This window comes from Onychostruthus taczanowskii, unplaced genomic scaffold, assembly GCF_017590055.1.
Source record: "Onychostruthus taczanowskii isolate IOZ18803 unplaced genomic scaffold, ASM1759005v1 scaffold1, whole genome shotgun sequence".
In the NCBI taxonomy this organism is placed as follows: domain Eukaryota; kingdom Metazoa; phylum Chordata; class Aves; order Passeriformes; family Passeridae; genus Onychostruthus; species Onychostruthus taczanowskii.
In genome coordinates, this window is record NW_024496525.1 from 24852557 (window position 1) to 24866821 (window position 14265).

General features: G+C 38.1%; 1 protein-coding gene across 1 annotated transcript in view; it reads right to left on the reverse strand.

The window, feature by feature from the left end:
* Positions 1–7026: 7026 nt before the first annotated feature.
* PPP4R3A (protein phosphatase 4 regulatory subunit 3A) overlaps positions 7027–14265 on the reverse strand; it is a 42326-nt gene continuing 35087 nt past the window's right edge. Inside the window, exons 12-15 of the mRNA XM_041416344.1 lie at positions 13446–13588; positions 10766–10956; positions 10060–10286; positions 7027–7831 (exon numbers count right to left, since the gene is read on the reverse strand). Of these exons, the coding sequence (XP_041272278.1) occupies positions 7718–7831; positions 10060–10286; positions 10766–10956; positions 13446–13588 (675 nt within the window). The 3' untranslated portion in view covers positions 7027–7717. The remainder of the gene's footprint in view (positions 7832–10059; positions 10287–10765; positions 10957–13445; positions 13589–14265) is intronic.

Below are 14265 nucleotides of genomic sequence, written 5' to 3' on the forward strand. Positions count from 1 at the left end.
TACTAAAGACACCAGTACGTTTAATGCCTTCTTTATCATCATGTCTATTTCTAAAGCAGTTTTTACAGCCACAAAGCACTCGATTTCCAACGACAGACCAGAGGGAACTTTCTAAGCACAAACATTTCCAAATGTTCCTTTAGGCTGACTGTAAATGGCATGATTCACCCCCCTCAGACTGTCCCCTAGCAACGAGTACAACCATCAACAAAGCTCCACCATTCATCTGCTGTCTGAAGTGTAAGTTGCTGAGGGATGGGAATAACAGAATTCATGAGGTTACAATACAAGAGTTAAACTCATGGTAATGAGGAAAGAGCTTTTTCTCCTCCTTTGCTTGGGACTGTCGTTAAGCAGCTTTCTTGTAAATATGACTTGACTGTTCATCAACCAGCTTCTCAGCTATGGAGCAAGTTTGCTTTAAGTAGACTCTGGAGTTGTAAACAATGTGTGCCAGGAGAAAAAGAAGGTGGTCGGAAGATAGCTTTGGTCCTTGCAATATTCGATTCTGAAATGCTGTTTTCAATATTGTTTGGTTTGTTTAGACAAAAGTGGTAAAGAAATTTGGATGAGAGTAAAAAGAAACAAACCTGTATGTGTTACCAAAACACAAACAAAACCCTAGAAGCATTTGCTAATGCGTCTTGGATCAATCTGAATGCGGGGGCGGGGGAGCAGGATACCGGTGATTTACAGTCTATGGCTGGTATGTGAAGCATTCAGAGAGAAACTCCCAGAAAAACAAAAAAAAACCAAAAAAAAAAAAAAAAAAAAAAAAACAAAAAAAAACAAAAAAAAAAAACCCAAAAAACTAGAATTAACCTTCGGCACATGTTTGTTCAGTGCTGAAATGTATGCCAGCTGCTTAGGCTCCTGAAGAGACTAACATAATACAGAATCTAAAATACAAAGAGAGAGAGTTTGGGCAGAATAAATATCTCATAAACCTCTGAGTCCATAGAAAATAAATAGAGAGTCAAATACACAAGGCAAACAATAAAGTTAATACAAGCAAAAGATATGGAGAGGAGATGAAGAGGCACCAGTGGTTTATGGCTCTTTGCATGAACTTCAAAGCAAGGTAGGAGTACTCAACAACCCAGGCAAACACAAAATGGTGACATAACCTCCTTGACTTGAACCCTTCAGAGAGGCAATGAGTGTCACAGCAAGTGGCGGAATGCCCATGGGCCTGCAAGAAGAGAGAATAAATTAATTTTAGTTAGATTCACCACCTAAAGAGGTGCTAGAAGCAAAGGCTGATCCTGGTGATCCAATGCAGTGAGCTCAGGAGACACAGCAAGGTGGAAACTTCATGTCCAGCAAACCAGGAAAAATGTCCTCAGAAGCAGCAGCAGCAAGGGGAAGGTGTCTTGCAGGCTTTAAAGACACAATAGGTCCTGGTCTGTTGAGAAGGTGATTACTGAAGAGAATAATGGTGTAAACACTTGGGCACCTTACCCAAAAACCTGGTGTTCTCATCAGGGCAGGGAACATACCCAGGCAGAAGATTGCCATGTGTGTTTCTCAGTTTCTTTTGCTTTGAAGAAAAGAACTACATCAGCAGCACTAACTGGGAATCATGAGACAAGGAAAAGAACCAGTAGGACCATACCAGGAACTGATGTTGACTGCTTTAGAGGAAAAATAGGGAATCATAGAAAACAGAACAAACTAAAATGTACTAAATAGAACATATTTTGATTATGTTTTATTAATATGAAAAATATTTGAAATCATAAGTATCAATTCTTATCAATCATAACTAGCAAATGTCCTTATAAAAACAGAATGTGATTTTGAAGGTTCAGCACTTCTGGAAATTTTAGGTTTTCAGACTGCTGTTTTGCCACTTTAGTTTACAAGAGTGTATCAATATCTATATTGATGACACTGGGGGTGAGGTAAAAATAATAGGCAAGCACAGCCAAAAGTTTTATAAGCAGCTTTGGGAAATACTTAGGCTGGCTAGAGTTGAGGGAAAGTGTAAATTGATATGGAAGGAAAACACTCCAGGGAGAAGTTAACAAAGCCTCAGCAGGGAGGTAGGTGGCAGCAGGGCTGGGACCACCACCTCTGATACCTACTAAGGGCAGAGCCATTCCTTGGAACAGTGAACAATATGGCAATGAGGAAATTTGAGTCCCTGCTACCTGCTCAAATAGCCCCCCAAATTCACTTTTGTGTGCAAGAGTCACAGATATGGGAAGAATTTGAGGAACTAATGAAAGACTCCAGTTTTGAGGGGTTGTGACAGAAGGCACAAAACTAAGGTTGTCCAGTAATACAGTCAGTTATAGTTGTTTGAAAAGATTATGGTAAAAATTGGTGGTCAGTACTTTATGTATCATGTGCACTGACTTAATGTGCAGAACACAGAAGGTGGCTTTAATTCTAGCTGAATTATATAAAAATTTAATATTATTTAGAGAAGGTCAGTGTGGACAGAAACTGACTTTAAATCACATGGACTTGACTTATTCACTTAGAAGTGAGACTTCTTTCATTACAGATGCTTTATTATTTGCATTATAACACTTTCACAGATGCTGGAGTGAGTGACTGCAGACTCACTGCAGAGCACACAAGGACTCTCCTGTGGTGACAATACTGTTCAAACCCCATTTTCTAACTTGGCTATTCACATCTACCTGTCTTTATACTGATGCAAGACCTGTAGGCAGATTACATTAATTAGCATAACTCAGTTCTATCACTATTTGATGTATAGCAGCTGGGGTACCCAAAAAGCACAGAGAGAATCAGACTCTTTGCAGTGGTACAGCCTCTCTTCCCGACCTACATCAGCCCCATGCCATACTCTGCTATATATTTTACAAAGGTCAGTAGGTCATTTTTGATCTGTAAAACGACAAAGGTCATTTTACAAAGGTGCCAGACAAAAGAGAAAGTATTAGCCTTGTCTAAAAACTTGGGAGTATGGGCTCTGGGATGTGTGTACTTCCAGAAGGAATGCTAACCCACACTGCTACATGTGGCCAGGGAATGTTGCTGAGCCCTCTCAGGCGGGCAGCCTACCAACAGTATCTTTATGCACTTGCTTACAAGATCAGTGCTATTCAGCCCAAATGATCCCCCTTCTGGATTACAGACGTACATTTCACAAGCATAGTTCCACCCTGTGCCAGAGAACTTCAGGATCTCAACCTAAACCACTAACACTAATGTTCCCATGGAGCCATTTCAGAGTCCTGAGACAGACAGATACTGTACATCCCCGGGACACTCTACAGTGCACAGCAAGGCCAAGGGTATAGATCTGGGCTCACTGTAAATCGGTGGCTATTTCAATCATTTGCCAGTAGCATTCTGCTTTTTTAACATTACCTACTGGTTTATATATTATTTTTGCATTGTTCATAAATACAATTGGCATACACAAGATGGCATCTTCCCCCTCCCTTTTTTAATTGCCTTTTTTTCCCCCAGCATTCCACAGGGGTTCATTTAAGCTTTCAATTGTTCTATTAATTTATATTAAACCCTCACAAGATTCATACTCCAGTGAATGTGGTTGCAACTAGAGCAATATCAAATCAAATCTACAAGCTCATCAGGTAGCCAGGCATTGATGAAAATCATAGGAGAGAACCATAGAACAGAACCACAGAATATCACAGGCTGGAAGGGACCCACAAGAGTTGAATCCTGGCTCTGTACAAGACAAACCTAAAATACACTAAGTTATGTCTCCCTCACATGAATTAAGACATTCAATTATGGCTGCAATTGAAGGTGGGCATTACAGGCCCTCCCATAGGAGGTTTTCCTGTATCTGCAGCATGCCCACATGTCTTGCCTCCTTTCTGAACTGAACTACGAGCTGTATATTCCTTCACTTCTTCTGGACTCCAAAAAGTGAAAGTAGTAGAGAACATGGACACATGGACAACTTCTCTCTCTTCAGTTACGGCAACTTCTCTTTGAATGCTTGCTCAGTTTTACACGCAGGCTGTGGGTGATCCATCTCGTCTCCTCTTTCACAGCTCACCTGGAATGGGAGTTGATGTCCTCAAGGCAGGGGAACTGCAGTGTTGTTCTGGCAGGGGAACTGCAGTGCTGCTCTGGCATGCACAGCACTGCTCCACGACGCCTCTGCAGCTGTAGAACAGTTGAGAGGGGCAAGGCTGAGCTTCGGTGGCCACTCCACAGATGCCGGGAAACGTCATTTAGCAAGGCAACCAACTTCATTGTGCTGGGCTGAAAAGGCAGCTGCTTGCCTAACAGCACCACAGCAGCAACATGAGAACAAGAGCTCCATCACTTCTCCAATTAAACACCTCTGCAGGGATGCAAAAACACAGGCAAACCCAATCTGAACAGTTCCATCCTTAGCACATTAAAAAGATTGGGCCAACTTGGCATTTAATTCCATGAGAACATGATGCCTCACCTGGGTGGCCCATGAGAGATGAATGAATGAATGAATGGCCTGATCTTTGTTGCCAAGCAGGCACATTACAGACAGCACATTCTAGAGACAACTCACTGTTTAGATACACCAGGTTTTAGATCCTTTCACCTTCATGATAGGAGATCTCTTTTGTGCTGATGTGAACTGTTAACCCAAATACAGCCACACACTGCACACATGAGAAGAAAATCTGGAAATATTCCAGATCACCTGGAATTACTTTCATTAGTGTGTGGGTTCCTTGAGGCACCAGGTAGTGCATATACATTCCGTCTGGTATTCCCAGTAAGTCTAGGCTCAAAGCTTGGAAGTTCATCCAAGGAATCAGCATCAAATCTTTCAACCACTGAAGGAAGAGAGGGGCCTGCATGGATCATTCAAACACCCTGGCCCTTGTCTGTAAGTACTGAAGGGTTTGCCCTTCAGTAAACCATACTTGAAGGCACAGTTAAAATGCAGTTAAGATGACTGAGCCATGCTTAGTACAATATATATGCAGGTCTCTTGGGATGAGGACAAATGGTTTTAAAAATCAGCCCAAAGAAAGATCTAGAACAGATACTGCTTCCTAACATCATTTCTTCCACCAAACCCACTCTTCTTAAAATAAAATTATCCATCACCTCTTGAAATGTCAGTATTTTTTTCCCCCTAAAATACATTTCAGGATTTCCATGAATACAAAAATGAACGTCATTGAGCAAGAGTATACCCATCATTCATCTACTTCCAATTTCCATGAATACATTATATCAGTGCAGACATGTCCTGTCAGGCTATGAGCATGAGATAACCACAAGTTAGACAGCATTAAAAGATGTGCAGTCTAATGTTTTACCAGTCTTTTAGAGCTTCAGAAAAATATAAAAATTTTAAAAAATTCCTGATTTCATTATTATTTTGACCAAGCCCAGTAACTTCAGCATAATGCTTCTTCTGTTAAATGTGATGTTTCAAAATCCAAGATTCCTACAAGTATTATGAAAGAATCCAAAAGTCAGGAAAACTGCAGCATCAAACACCACAAGATTCAAGCACTCGATTGCTCAAGGAACAGAAAAAAATCTTTAAGAAAAGTGTTCCTCTGACCAACTCAGAAGAATGATTTCCTGAGACAGAGCCTGGAAGACTTGCAGATGACTGTACAGATGAATTTTGAGAGCTTTATGCTCAAGAAAAGTTTGACAGCTTCAGCTGGATTTAGGTTCTGACTAATTAGGAAAACCTGCAAAATTGCAGATTTCCTTGTTACAATGTCTGCTCTGACACCAAAATTGCAAAAATCAAGTTTCAGACAGTTTGTTGCAACAGCAACTCAGCCTGCAGAAGCAGATTGTGTCTAATCCTATAGTGACCATGTGCATAACTCCTGACCTCTGTAAAACTGCTGAGAATTGCCCTATCACAGACATTTCAAATACATTGTAAAAACTTCAGCCTTAGAAAGTGAATTCATCACAAATGAATTCTTTGAGGAGAAGATGGCTAATAATTTCTCCCTAATGCACACTTTTATTCAAATCCAGACTGGCTGGTATGTACTCACAAAGCCCAACCACTGAAACTTCGCCTTTTGTGGCTGGCACAGAACCTGCCACACCATCTACAACACTCAGAAACAAAGTGCTCATCTACCCTTGGGTGTGATCACCTGTGATCCTGCTTCAGATTCTCATTTCTCTTATTTCTATTGGTATTGATACATTTATGTATTAAACATCGTCATTGTTGCAACAGCAGTGCTTTGAATGCCCAAAAGGAAATCAGCTCTTGACAACAGATGTAAGAAAGGAACTGAATAAACAAGCCTTCATAGGAAGCACCGCTGTGCAAAGCCATCTTCCAGGATACAATGCCTGATTTCAAATTAGTATTACTTAGACTTCTGGGAAAAGGGGAAAGAAGGTGGTCATTGATTTAGACCAAGTTAATTGCTGTCTTTCAACTGAGTATCAGAATAAATTTCAAAAGATGGTGCCCTTGTAAAGAGTTAATTCTACAACCATCTTTTATTCATGAAAACTGGTATTCCAAAGGGAATCAGAGATTTTTAGAAAATACTGTTTTGTAGAAAATATTGTCTAATGCTGTTTTCCTTCAGCTTTAATTATTTCTTTTTTTATTTTTCTAAGTCAAATGAGCCAGTATATTGGTATTCCTAACTCATCCATCTTGCATTTTGGCAAGTTAGTTACCATCACTGTTCTGCATTATGAAATTTCAGTCTCTTTGGAATACTAATTTCCTATATATAGGTTTAATTTTTTAAGTTTCATCCTATTTCCCTGATTCTTCTCTCAACAGGTGCTGCTGTAAAATTTAATATAAAATATTTAGTCACAAAATAGTATTGCTTTTATCCACATTGTTGCAAGATTTTTTTCTCCAATAAAAACGATACCATCTTCCATAAAATCCTCAACATACTAAGAACTGTGATGCAGAACAAAATTACACAGTGTGAAACAGGTACCAGCACAACAGTGAGATTATATTACATCAAAAAATTTTAATGGTCCCAAATATATACTCAACAACTAAGCATACACTCAGGGGGGCAAAAAAAATTATGACACAAAAGTGACCACATCTAGAATTCCACTCAATCTTTAATCAAGAAGAGACAAACAAATCCCCCACCTCAAAAAAAATTTCTGCAGTTTAAAGGGCAAAGGGAACAGATTTAAAAAAAAAGAGGAAACTTTATATTCGGCCCTCCCCCGCAGAGGTTTTTAAAACCTGTTGTAGCTCGAGTAAAATGTTCAGAATGTATGATTTCAAAGGCAGGTCTCTTTTATACAAAGAAACTGCTGGCATTCTTAACTAGTGAAGAATTCTTAACTAGTGAAGAATTCTTAACTAGAAAAGGCAAAACCCGCCTTTTCTTCACAAGTCTCATACATGGTCCAAGAAAGCATATTCTGATTGTAGCAACTGACCAGCCAATCCAGAGTTCCACTAACAAAACTCCTGCCCTGTTGGCTTTTTTTTTTTTTCTTTTTCTTTTTTTTTTTTTTTGTTTTGTTTTCCATTTCCTTCCCTGAGAAAAGGGCAACATGTGGTCCAAGCTGGAGAGCTCAAAGGCATAAGTCTTTCCCCTAAATGAAGTATTTCTCCTTCTTCTGCTCCTTTGAATTGGCACTTGATTGGCAGAAATCCATTTGTATAGGTTGATCTGTGTCATACACAGTAATTCACAAAAGATTGCTGCTTTGCTGTGGGTTTGTTTTGTTTTTGGAAAAAAATCCTTCCCCAACTGGTAATATTCTTCAGCAGTTGCCATTATGATGACTCAAGCTTTGCTTTCTTTGACAAAGGTAAAGTTTCCTCTTTATCTTCATCTTCATCATCCTCTTCATCATCATCAGGATAATCTACAAGCCCAACGAGGCCTCCCTACAAAGACAAATGCAATTATTAAGAGAATGTTTTTACATTGATTATTCATGATTGCATTGTAACGTGATGTTTGCACAGAATATTGCCACAAGCACACTGGTTCAGAAGGTTTTGAATAAAATAATTCAGAACAAAAAGAAATCCTTCAATGTGAATCAAAGTGACATTATCTGAGACATGTCTAAATGAATAAATCCAAAATAGGGTTTTACCTATTCAATTGGAAATATTGCCAGCTGAAATTTAAGTAATCCACATGATTTTGCTAAGTGTCACTGCACCTCCATGTGTAAAGACAGTTTATTTTCACTGAGCACAGCTGACTGCATTGAGCAATCTGGAAGCACTTCAAAAACAAATGCAGGATACCTTCAATTTGAATTTTTGAATTATGATACTTTTAGAACACAGTTTGTCTTCACAAAAGTTAAAGTGTGTAGTGATTAACAATATTTTTGAATAATACACTTGAATGATGTTTACAGGTTACAAAGTTTAAATAACTTGTCAGCTGAAAATGAAAATGTATCTAGTATCATTAAAAACTCTCTTGTACTGCAAATACCCACAAATTTAAGATTTGGCAACTCTGGACCTTTGAAGAAGCAACATGAACTTCTGAAACTTCCCCTAACTATACTATGTTGCAGTATCTGAAGCATCAAATACTTTACTCAAAGGTCCTATTACTTTTTCAGGTGCCTAATAATGGACACCCAAACCAGAACATTTCAGTCAACTGTATACCAAAATACAACTTAAAAAATAATTACACATATTCTGTACAATCACATACAGGTAACACTTGAGTACACTACACCTAAAGCAACAACATCAGGTAATTAATGAAAAACCCCATTTCAACACTGTTTCTAGTTTGTGACTGGCATGTTTTACTCTGAAAGAAGATACCTTCTGCCTGAATCCAGCAGTGTTTTTCAGTGCACTGCATGCTCCCTTTTCTAATCTGAACATTTTTCTTTTGTCACCACTACTTGAATTTGTGGAGTCAATACTGTATCCAATATATTCCTTATGTTAAGACTCCATTTCAGACTCAAGGAATTACACTGCCTGGGAGAGAAAAACCTCTAACAGATTGCATGGATTTGCAAGCCAATTCCATTCCTTTTAAAAAGCACTTGACTAACTCTTAGGTTATTCAAGGAGTTTCCTCCAGAGAAGGATTTAGAAGAAGTGTCCTTAGGTTCTTCCATCAGCCAAACTCTTCTGATCCAGGTGTTTTCAAGAGAATGCAATCCAAATACAAACTCTTAAGCTACGTGGAGTAGGAAAAAACCCCAACCCCTAAACCCCCCATTTACCTTCACCAGAAGTTAGGTGAACAGGCAGTATGCTAGCATTACAAAACAAGGATGAATCAGTGTTATCCCAAGACTATCTGACAACTGATATACATACCCCACCTTTTAGAAATGGAAACACTTGTTACGAAAATAAATTCTCATTATCTGAACTGCACTGTATCAACATTACCTTATCTGCCCCTCTGTGCTGAGAAAATAGCACTCTACTTTCCTAAGTTTGAACATTTTTATTCAGAAACTCTGATAATATCTGTGTCCTAAAATGTATTTAAAAATGCTAGCTGTGAATATTCACTCCAAGTTACAATGCTCTTTTAAAGTGGCCATCTTCTTGTACTTCAGAATGTTCCAAATCAAAACTAGAAGTTAGTTGAATGGCAAAAATGTCACACTCGGGTATTAAAAATTGTTCTGGTTTACAGCAATCACCATCCAATGCAATTTATTTCTTCCACATAGGTCAGTTATAGAATTCTAAACAATATTAAAATGGTGATAGTAGAAATCCTCAATGGATATGCAGGGCATTGTGGTATCTACCACAATTTGGCTATGTTTCCAAAATATGTATTTTCACCTGTCCAATACCCCTGTGCAATTTCACAGGAGTGCAGTGTTGTCTGTATTTGACTGTAAATATTACTACTAAGACTACTATTACTACTACTAATGGCATGCTTCCTACTTGACTAGTCTGGGCATTAAAAGAGCTTTTATTTTTATTTCTTTCATATACAGCAGATCTCATTAAAAATGCTGAAGGTCAGACAAGAAGTACACACAAACAGACAGTCCATTACTGCTTAACTTGTTGGGACTCACACAAACTTCAGAGAGATGCAAAAGCAAACTCCTACTCTGTAACAATAAAGTCAACCTACAACCATGCAAAATTACCTTAGTTGTAATAGCTGCCATCTGAGATGTGCTTTTAGAAACTGATCCAGGTGAGCCAGGGGACCCTGGAGACCCAGGGGACCCAGGAGATCCAGGCAGATTACTTGCAGATGACTGGCTGGTAAGGTTAGATTTTGTACCACTGGAAAAAGAAAGCTTGAAACTCGGGCTCTGGCGACCTGAAAGGTTAGTTTTCAGAAGAACTTCCTTTTCTTCACTCTCTTTCACTGCAAAGAAAAAAAAAGGCAAAAAATAAAGCAGTATTATTGAGTGAAACATTTAATTACAAATCACTTCACTGTCTGGGAAAAGGCTTAATACTTTATGTACAACTCAGTTAAGTGAGTCATCATACACCTTTTCCTTGCTACTGTACCACCTACCAGTGGTTGTCACTGGCCAGAAATTTTTGTTCTACCAATGGTATCACCTGACCATTTATGTAGAAAATTTTGAGTTAACACATAACATTTAATTATAACCCAAATAAAACACTGAAAAGCTTGACTATCAGATAAGATTTTAATTCAAATGCTTTAAAAAATCTACAACACATTTTGTATCATTCTGTCTCTAAATACAACAAAATTTTTTAATATGTGGTCTACCAAATTGATGTTGCAATTTCAAAATAAATACATGCAAATCCTTCATTGCAGTAGGACTGCACAGTAAAAGTTATAGCATTCATCTTCTCATCACTTACATTTTTTTCTTTCCATGAATTTGCTGATAGGGTCCATAATATCCTCATCATTTTTAGGCTTGTCAGAAGGGGGCACCACTGCCTCTCCATCTTCCATATCATCCTCATCAGTATTAAACCACATTTCCTCCTCATCCTCCAGAGTTCTTGCATCCCTTCTGTACCTGTGGTTTCTCAAAATGGAGCGCATGCTGCAGAACAGGGGGTTTTAAAAGCTTAGATTCAAAAATCAACTTACATTAATAATAAAACTTCTACTTGACACTCAGTGACAACTCACAAATCCATACATTGCAGAGCAATAAAAACATCAGCAAATCATTCCCTATTGCAAACCTTTGTGTTTTCAATAAAATATCATTAAAAACTTCTCTGTATAAAGAATCAAATAAAGTACAACTCTGCTAACAGCACGTTCAGACCACTCTATCAGTACAAAATTCTGTAGCATATAAACAGCACTATTAAAAGTAATTTTAATAAATCTCACTGAAGTGTTGCACCCACGCTTGGTTTACCAGTTTGCACTGATAAATAAAAAGTTGTAAAACAAAGAGCTTTGTAACCTGTTAGTATTCAGTGTCCAACAAGTTAAAAAAACTTAATAAAAATCTCAATTAAATTTTACTCCAATTTTAAGTAGATAAATTGAAGAGAAAGCTCCCTCTCTGCCACATCCACCTGTTACAACTTTTGGTCACTTATCAGTATTTTCCATTTTTCAGAGCCTTAGACATGAACTGCTACCTCTCTCTCTCTCTATTTGATCTATTACCAATGTTGGTTTATCTCAGCTACACCTCCCTTTTCTCACAGAAGCAGTATTATGGTCTTGGAGCAGAGGGACAGGGATGTGGCCCTTGAAGAATCAGCAGGAGAAGTGGAAGAGACATTGAAAACATTTTCATTGCTAGATGTTGATTTAACAGTCAGTTTCCAACAGCAGCATGAAATTCTTGATTAAGCCCTTCAGTTTACTGGATGAAATTTCATGTTTTTCAGAAAGTGTCTGTAGTGTTTTTGGTTACTGGGATCAAAATGTAAATAATACAATCTAGACATTTGCACTACTGACTGCAGGAAAAAGCCAGAAGGGAAAAATTAAAATATTACAAGCTACTGAGTAAAAATGCTAAACGTACTTTAAAAAATAAATCTAGTTGTAGGCAAGCATTATCATACATGTATACATACTGCATTGTTTTACATTTTATTTAAACTCAAGTTCTGCTAAGAGCACAAAACTATGACTGAAGTGGAACTCTAATGAATACTTTTGTGGCCTGTGTCAACAACATGTTGGGCTTCTTCCTTACTGAATTATTCTTTGCTAAAATATGTAAATAGATTTTTGTTATTTGTGCATTTTATTATTTCTGCGTTTCCACTTTAAAAGTTACATGCACTGTGACAGGACTTGTGCAGCCACTACATAAGATGTGGGAAGAAGGCTGAGCTACAGACCTCCTAAAGCTCTATTTTCTGTTGGATGAACTCATGCAGCACAACCACTTAACTTAAGCCAAGAAAAAAACTACAACTTTACTTGCGATACTGGATGGAAATTACTGAAGAAAGCAGCTGGGTGTTCTTTCCCAGGTATGAATTAATGTAAGCAAGAATCACAGCCTTGGATTTCACAGCTGTTTCAGTGATATGCTTTGCTGACATAAGCCAAAATAATAACATCTCACTTTTAACACCTTAGTACTCAAAACTGCAGATCCTGCACATGCTCTTTAAAGTGCTTCAATGTTTTAAAATAAATCTACACTTATAGTCCCATTTTAATTGTACAACTCTCAAATTTAAGTATTAAGAAATCTTGTGGCAGGAAATGAAAGTCTGAAATGTCAAGATATCCCAGTAGGACTAATCGGAATTAATTTTAATGTGTTTTCAAACTAATTCAAGACAGCAAAACAAGAACAGATCTTGCTAACAATTCTGAAGAGTAACTCATCTGTTCACATAAGCAGTAATTTTGTTTTAAAGAAACCAGACATAAAGCAAAAATAAATGGAGCAAAAAGGCCTAAACTTCCTATTTTTATACATCTCAACCTTTTAAACTTCAGCAACTGTGTATTAAGGAAGGAACTTTTGCTCTGGCAAACAGAAAGAGCGATTCAAGCTTTGCATCAGATTGCTTTTTACTCCATCAGCAGATCTAACAGGGACAAAAAAGCATTCTCTGAAAATTTCTTTCTACGTTCTATTCCTCAGGCATTTTGATAAAGCTTATCGAAATTATCTCCTCCCAGAATTAAAATGAAAGGAAATCTGACATGTCAATTTTTGAAGGAAAAATCCACAGAATGCTAATTCACAACTGACAGTCTTTCAAATTAGCAGCGGAAATCTGTTATTTAGACAAATCAACTTGGTAGAGATACTTGGTAGGCTTCCAGCTTCATTGAAGTACTGCACATAAGTTTAAGATATGATAAATGAGCATTATGACTGGGGGTCCAGCAACTAACGTTTGCTGAAAGTTGATGAAAAGTCTATAAAAACATATTTGAAAATCACACTTTTAATCAAGTAAATTCAGCAAGGCTTGAACTGCAAGCAGGAGTCTAAATTATCAGTATTTCCCAGAACAAGAGAACAACTCACCAGTAGTCTGGTAAGAGAATTATAGCATCAGTATGCTATTAAGAGCATTTAGTGTATTTTACCTGTCAAGTTTTGGATTATCTTGTCTTTCCCTTTGTTGCTCAAATCGTAGTTTCAGTCCTTTGAATGTCTGCACATAATCTACATCTTCCAGTGCCTTCCAGTAATTTTCAATTACATGAGCTGTTAATGATTTTATATCTTCCTATAGGAAAAAACAAACATAAAGTGACTTATTTTCATTCAAATTAATTTATTTAATACAATATAAAAAGTATCCGAAATCTGAAAGCCACAGCAAGCACTGTAGTAATTAACTTATGCAAAAATGAGTATATAAATCTATGCAGAATTAAAAATCTAGAGCCTCAAGTATTTGATTAGCAAAACAACATCAGTTTTCTAGCAGTATCTCCTTCAAAACATTACAGAACCTAAAGCCTGATAAAACCTATACCAAACCTAATCCTAAAGTGTCTTTCCACTGTAACTGAGAGATATTTTTATACTGATAGAGCACGGCGTGCAGTCCTTCAGGAACAGGCTGCTCCAGCAAGGGTTCCCTGTGGGGTCCCAAGTCCTGTCAGTGGCCTGCTCCAGTGTGGGCTCCTCTCTGCACAGGGCCACAGGTCTTGCCAGGAGCCTGTTCCAGCACTCCAGGCTTCTCAAGGGGTCACAGCCTCCTTCTTCAGGTCTCTGCTCTGCCTGGGGTCCTCCAAAGGCTGCAGGTGGATTTCTGCTCCACCACAGACCTCCAGTGGGCCACAGGGAGGCAGCTGCCTCACCATGGACATCACCATCACCACGGACATCACCATGGGCTGCAGGGGAATCTCTGCTCTGACCTCAGCCAGCGGCACGTTCATCTCAGAGCCAGCTGGC